General features: G+C 40.3%; 1 protein-coding gene across 1 annotated transcript; it reads left to right on the forward strand.

Moving 5' to 3' along the window:
* Nucleotides 1-739: 739 nt before the first annotated feature.
* LOC138521301 (galactoside alpha-(1,2)-fucosyltransferase 2-like) lies at nt 740-1,840 on the forward strand. Its single transcript, XM_069634040.1, has one exon. The coding sequence runs from the start codon at nt 750-752 to the stop codon at nt 1,773-1,775; it is 1,026 nt and encodes a 341-aa protein (XP_069490141.1). The 5' UTR covers nt 740-749; the 3' UTR covers nt 1,776-1,840.
* The last annotated feature ends 5,955 nt before the right edge of the window (nt 1,841-7,795 follow it).

Consider the following 7,795-nt stretch of genomic DNA (forward strand, 5'->3'; position numbering starts at 1 on the left):
TGACCCTGGTGAGCCCTCCAAACTGCATTGCTTGAATTCCACCTTGGAACTGCTCTGAGCTACCACTTCAAACGACTAGATGCCTCCTCCTCGGTTGGACTTACACGACTTACCACATCCTAACCTGGTTCAACCCACTCGCTTAATGATAAGAAGCCTGGTTCGGTGCCATCTATCAAACAGACAAGGTACTGTTTGAAGGCCTCTGCCTTGACCTCAGAGACTCATAAGCCATCCTTTTTGCACCTTTTTCACAATGACACATATCATTTCCTTCTTGCTGAGTATCCTCCGCGCTTGTATCTTTACATTCTGCATTGTTCTGCCTTCCTTTAAAGCTTCTGTCTTCCTTTAAAGGTATGGGTTTTTGATAGTGTTTTGACTTGTCAGTTGTGCATTAGTGTGTTTAAAGTTTATATTTTTAGAGAACCTTTACTGGACATTCCTTTATTTTGAGCTGTTGTACTATTGCTGTTTGGATTGCTACCATTTCACATTTGTAATTCCCTTAATAGTGTAGCCTATCCTTTGCCCACAATACGACATAAAGTGAAGAAGCTATATCTCTTATCTGTGCCTGTTTCACCTTTATGATTGGGTTCACTGTTGTTTTATAGAAGTGTATAGGCTGAGTAGACGGTTTAGCCACTACCCATACTTGAACTCCCGCGGGTCAGAAGTCATTTAGTCACAATCCCTTCTTCTTTCTTGTTCCAGGTCACCTGATGAAGATGGGATATGGACATTGCATGTCTAACTGTACAAAAATGAGGATCCTTGCCACCTTTTGTATTATACTCAGTGTTAGTGTGGTGTATAGACTATGCATAATCTATTATTATACCAGACAGCAGACAACTGCATGCTTAACCTGTTCCAACTCTGACAAGGCACCAGCCTCTTCTGTACAGCCCGCAATGAAAGGGATTGCTGATGGAATATGGACATTGGATTCAGGAGGTCGGTTAGGCAACCAAATGTGTGATTATGCCAGTTTGTATGCTTTGGCCAAGCTAAATGGGCATCAAGCTTACATACTTCCAAAAATGTTTGACTTTCTTGCTCCTCTCTTCAAGATTACTCTGCCACTTCTGCCTAATCAGGTGGCTCAGAATATCCATTGGATTAACTATCCACTGGACATGTCGATGCATGACCAGCACAAACAAATTGAAGGAAAATATATCAAATTTGGGGGCTATCCTTTTTCATACAAATACTATGATGACTTCAGAGATGAAATCCGTAAAGAATTCACCTTCCATGAATTCATCAGGAAAGAGGCTCAGGACTATCTGTTCAAGGTAAAAAGCTCTCGGAAAAATGTCACGTTTATCGGGGTTCATGTTCGCAGGGGAGACATTGCCGCGCACATAACTAGACGTTGGAGAGGAGTGATAGCAGATAAAGCTTATATGGACAAAGCCATTGGCTACTTTAGGAAAAAGTACCATGAGCCTGTCTTTGTGGTGGTAAGCAATGACATGCAGTGGTGCAAGGAGAATATTAATGCCTCCAATGGGGATGTCTACTTTTCTGGGGATGGCATTGAATCATCTCCACAGAAGGACTTTGCTCTCCTAGCGCACTGTAACCACTCCATCATGACCGTTGGCACCTTTGGCATCTGGTCGAGTTTTCTAGCAGGAGGAGAAACTGTCTACCTCGCTAACTTTTCACTGCCTGGATCAAAAACCCAAACCTACCCGTCTGATCAAATGTATCGTCCAGAATGGATAGGGGTGACCGGGGACCTTTCACCAAAGAAGCCATAAAAGAAATAACAAAACAGAATTAGCTGCTCAATTCTCTGTCATCACTCACTTTAGATTAAAGAGCTGTATAAATAAAAACTAATTATTATTATTATTGTTATTATTATTATTATTATTATTATTATTATTATTATTATTATTATTATTATTATTATTATTATTATTATTAAGTTACCAAAATGTTCATTAAAAACACTTTACAAAATGTTTAATTGTAAAACTAAGAAAGAGAGTGATGGAAGCATGACATTCCTTCTCACTCTGCCACCCTTTCAGGAAATTGAAATATAAAATAATGGAGAAAATGTTTTGACAAGGAAAACCAAACCAAATGTGAAAGTAAAATAAAAATCAACATTAACAACTTTGGAAACTATCTAAGGGGAGGGCCTTTACCAGGCAAGATAAACATGTTGTGATTTTGGTCCAAGACCTGCAAAGTGGTATTGCCACAAAATCTCCCTTAATTAGTCACAGTAAAAGTAACAGAACGATTAGAAATATAAATGCTGACCTGCTCAACTTGAGCAATGTAATGATTAATTAGAATATCGGATGGGTACCTTCACACAACAAATGTAAAAAGCAAATATTTAAATATGCCGGTGTTAATGGCTGCTGGGGATTTAGATTGCACTAGTAATGTCACTGGTAAAAATGACGGCAGTTGAGGTTTAGGAACCGCAACCTGCTTCTGTGAAAGTATTTTCAGTCACTTTTAAGGACTTTGTGAGGATACATCTGTGTTTTGTTTTGTAGAGCATTCCTGTAATGTTGTTAATTTACAAGAGGTGTGTGATCAGTGTCTGAATATTAATTTACAAGAGGTGTGTAATCAGTTTCTGAATAAATATCAGATAATGATATTATTGTTTTATGCTCTGAAATCACTGATGACCAAAGTAATCTGTCTTCTAAATTTGGTGTACTTTAGATCTCTGTTTTGAGATAGTTGGAGGGGGCAGGAGAGGTAGGAGGTGTGAATGGAGAAGGGACATTTTTATACCCTCCTTATGACCCTGTCTGTAGCTTTACCGCACCATGACCAACATTCAACCAAACATGTGCGGGGACAGCTGAAGTCCTCCAAGGCTTGCATCTGTAGTGATGAAGCCTCTGGCCTCTTTTCTCGATGCTGGCTGTCGGAAACAGCTGTATTAATATGGATTAGTCCCTTAAGCTTAGTTTGTTTCACCCCCATCTCCCTGTTGGCCAATGCAATACTAATAGAGGAGTATCAATTGTGGAACCAGTTGCAACTCACTATCGTGTGTCTTTACATTGAAATGAAGCCAAGTTTACACTGTCCGATTCATATATATATATATATATATATATATATATATATATATATATATATATATGACTAGCATGCTTGTGTTTGAACAAGAAAGTTAAATATCAGTGTTTCACATTTTAGCATTATTAGTGGCTGACCTTGCTAAGGAGAAGAGAACAATAGCGTTTCCTATAACAGTCATTTTCAGGTGTGTCAACTTATCACAATAAAGCGTTGTAACATACTATGTTTTGATTAGTATTAACATGTACATCTGTCTTTTGTTTACATTAGGATCTTCAGATTTGGACATGTAAAAACCCCTATCATCATTACAACCTATCAGCATCTTCTTCTTCTTTTAACTTCTAGTGCATAAATAGGCATTTTGTCATTGAACAATGTGACTTTCCAATATGGCAGATTTCCTAGTTTTCCAGTTTCATGGATTGTTTAAAGTAAGAATCATTTAATACTATTTCACATCTTACAAAGCCATGCTAAGTGTGAGACTATAAATGCATTCACATTACAGCGTGCAAGGAGCCTTTGCAAAATACAATTTTCACGTTTAACAAATAGTTTATCTGTTTTTAATTGTTGCTCCCTTTACTATATTTTCATGATGAAGCAATAGAACAACAGATGCAATGGCTACATGTATTCCTTGTAACAGAGCACACACCATTGTTTTTCATCATTTACCAGTTAGAAACAAACCCTTGGCACAGTACATCTCTATCTGTGCCTTTTACATAGAAAACATTGTAGTTTGAACACACATCACATTTTCTGACTTCGAGTTAACACAGTTTAACCATGTCATGAAATCTGAAAGGTTCAATAATGTTCACTATATTTCCAATTGTGCTGGAAAAGATAATGCAACAAAGTCAATCATTTTTTAATGCACATATGTCAAATGCATCTCTGTCAAATTCAATAGGGATGTTCCAGGCAGATGTGGCTGTCTTGGATTGAGAAATGTTCAAATTACAAGTATATTATGCAGTTTATGACACCCTCAAGGTCGCTATCTTTATTTATCCAATTCCCTTCAACATTTTCAGTAATTCTACACCCTGGACGTCCTCTTTTCCCTCTGCCTCCACCTGATGTGCTACTGTGTTTCGGCCCATGCACGCCTCTCTTTTGTGTGTCACACTTCTCCCTGGTGGCCTCTGGATCACCATACAGTTAGGTATGAGGTGGATGGAACGGTGATAAAAAATTTCCTTTTTGTATTAGGACATTTTTCATATTAAGCTTCATAAACTCATAAACAGAAATGAACAAAAGCTCGAGAGCTTAGGGGTTTCAGTCACTTCTCTAAAGATTATAATTATGTATCACTGGGAGCATCTAAGGTCCAGACCCCAGTGGATCTCATGGTTAACTGATAGAAATGCCATTATTGGAGGCCTAAGCACATTGAGGCAGCAAACACATAATGTCCCTTTATCTATATCCTATGGAGAGGAAACAGAGATAAACAATCAGCACTAAATGCTGGAAGAGGGTTTGCACTGCAATCTTGGGAAAACTGTATGTATTATGATCAATTGTGTTCTAGACATGTTAATGGCATAATAAACTCATAGGTAGTTAATATAGAAGATTGCATTGCTTTGAATTAAAAATACTGATATTGAAAAATATTGCTTGTCATATGTGGGGAGTGTGCAACATCTCTGTACACTGGAACAAAGCCATGTCAAACAGAGTATAGTCAAAGTACTGGTACTCCCTTTGTATCCCCTTCCCTGCTCTTTGTGTTCCTAGCTGGGGGTGTGGCCTCTGGACCTGCAGACGTCTGTGAAGCTGATCCATTGGTGTCTGCCTGTCATGAAGAAGGGCAAGGTACAGAGGGCAGCAGGCACGGTTGTGGGACAAATGAATGGCAGGTGTCACACCTGTCCTTCTAAAAGGCCACACACATGAGCCCAGCAAACCACAGCATTCCTACAAAAGGATCCAGGATCTAGGGAAGGCTACATTGCCCAGGAACCCTAGCACCAGGCTCACAGAATCTAACTCCCAGGAAAATGCCACAGACAACACCCACGGCTTTGTGCATGCACGCACACTGAACACTTGTTCATGCTCGAGATATCTCCCGAGTGGACGCATCTGAGACTCTCTCTGCAGGCACAGTCATCGCGGGGCAGTGTTCCCACCTGTGACAACCTCTGTAGGCTCCGCGCTGCATTCAGATAAGTGCCAGCTCATACTACTTGTTCTGCTAGCATTGAAGCACTAAATGCATGTGACCTTAAAGGGGGTAAGAGGGATTGCAGTAATCTGCATGCCAATCGCGTCGGAGGATGCCAAACCTCTTAACGTTCCAAAGTGGAACACTGATGCGAAATCTAGAAAATAACAGGGTTTTCTTGGGTGCTCACTAATTGCATCTTTTTGGCAGACCGCAGGCGCTACTGCATTGACGTTCTGTCCAACAGCTTCAGAACAGCTCAGATAGGCGACAGAGACTACATGCACTGACCAAAGATGTCATTTCACCAAAATGCCAGGGGTAGTGGAAGTGACATCACATGACCATTGACCTCTGATGACATCACAGAAATTTATGTCATTTGACCCCACCCCAAAGTGATGTCATGGGAAGCAATGGAACACAACCTTTCACCCTTTTACAAAACAGGAATGGCATCACATAGCATTGCTCCTAAGTACACTATGAAAATGTGTGTACAATATCGCTGTAATGTGATATAAATATCATACAAAATTATGTATCATTAATATCATTGTGTATAGGCCCATCTTACCACTTGACTAAGAATGCAAGAAGACCTCCAAGGCCAAATGACAATAATGTGTTATTATATATCACTTACTCTTAAGCGCTTTATATAGAACAAATATACATACAATATCACGCGACCTATGTTTGGTACTCATTTATTGACCACAGAAGGATGAAAGGCAGAGCTGGCCTTTGCCGGGATTCAAAACTGCAACCTGCAGATCACACACACACATCGCAGCAGCAAACATTCAACCCACTGAGCTATCGTACCGGCTACAGCTATCTTACTGGTTATAATAAAATGAGAAATTACATGTCTGAATTTTCTCAAAGTCAGAAAGCAAATTACACTCTCTAGTGGATACCATTAAACTAGTAACTGAGATTTAACAGCAGGCCAGTTCATCTGCAGGTCTGGTGCAAAGTTTGCCACATGTCAAGCCTTCAGGCTTCAGAGCTTGACAAAATACATACCATTGGGAGGGTTCATAACTTTGTATTAAAGTATTTAGAGTAGTGCAGGGCAGGCAGCGCACTCACATAGCATCCCGTACTCTGGCCACTCATTACCTCATAAATGCAAATAAACATCCTGAACAGCATGCCAGGGAGATAGGAAAGCTAGACAAATTAGAACAAAGCATTAATTGTGTCACAACAAAATCAAGGGCCACTTTATGTGCTATGGTGAAACATTTCTACACTGTACACAAGCTTTTAGGCACAAGGATTTTGTCAAGTGATTGAGGACACCGATATGGAATGTCTTGGGATGACCGTAACGGAGATAACGGCAGGGGAAAAAACATGCTATTACTGTAAGTACATAGGCTGTAATGTATGCTTATTCTACTCTAAATGTTGTATGTACGTTTTTGTCTGCATTGTGAAATTGAGACTAAACCTTTAATGAATCTAACAATTATTGTACATAATCCCACTGTTGAGTGACCACTAAAGAGGGTAATTGAGTGGCAAAGTGTTCCACCTGCCATTGGGCAATACCGTGCTGTTAATCATTGGGCAATTACTCAGCGGGTTACTGCTGCACCTAATGCCATTCCAACTCAGTTATCATTGCAACTAGTTCTGCCACTTGTGTGGAATAGTGGGACAGTAATCTCATCTTTGCTATGACCTCAAACTCAACCTCTTCAGCCTGCACCACTGCAGCTCCCGTGTGTCCCTGTCCAGTGTTCTTGTCAATTATTGAGGAACCATTAAAAAAATATACCTCCCCACCCTCTAAGGGATCTTTCTTGGAACATGCAAAAGCGTTATTTGTCCCCTTGTGTGCGACACAATCATGTACCTCATCACCGTCTTGGGCAGTCTCTGCAATGGAGTGTACTGGATTCACTATGTGGCATTGTACAATGTGGATAGAGCAGTTCAAGAGAATCACTTCATAACCCCATGCACGCTGCATCGTGAAGGTAGGTTTGAACCATTCCAGAATGGCAAAAAGTGCATGTTTCACATTAAGTGTCACAGAACAGCCCATTGTGATTGCTGCAGATTTCTGAATAGCAAAGGCTGCTACCGCAAGAGCTTGCTCACATGGAAAATGCCCTTGTAATACAGGGTGCTGGAGAATACTGTAGTAAGCCAATGGTTTGTGTCCCAGAGATGTCTGCAGTGTGAGCACGGCCATTAAAACTTGAGTGAGAGAACAAAAATAACTCCTTCTTGTAGTCTGGAGTTGCTAATTGCCTTTTTGAGTGCAATGAAGGATTCAGTCATTTCTTGTGCCCATGCTATAGGTACTTGCAATTTGTGTGCTTCTTTTAGTCCCTGTAAATGTGGCTTAGTGTATGAAGAATAGTCAAAGAATTGTTGCATCTGTTAACAGAAGCGGGCTGCGGTGTGTTTTGCACTGCTGCGACTCGCTCTACTGTTAGTCTCCTCCTCTCTTGTGATATTATCGTTTGTAAATAGAGCACCTCCTGCTGACAATACTGCAGTTTGTCC

This window comes from Ambystoma mexicanum, chromosome 1q (assembly GCF_040938575.1).
Source record: "Ambystoma mexicanum isolate Mex_15411 chromosome 1q, UKY_AmexF1_1, whole genome shotgun sequence".
NCBI classification, from domain to species: domain Eukaryota; kingdom Metazoa; phylum Chordata; class Amphibia; order Caudata; family Ambystomatidae; genus Ambystoma; species Ambystoma mexicanum.

Coding starts and splice junctions, on each gene's coding strand:
- LOC138521301 (XM_069634040.1), top strand. CDS start 750: ATGTCTAACTGTACAAAAATGAGGATCCTTGCCACCTTTTGTATTATA.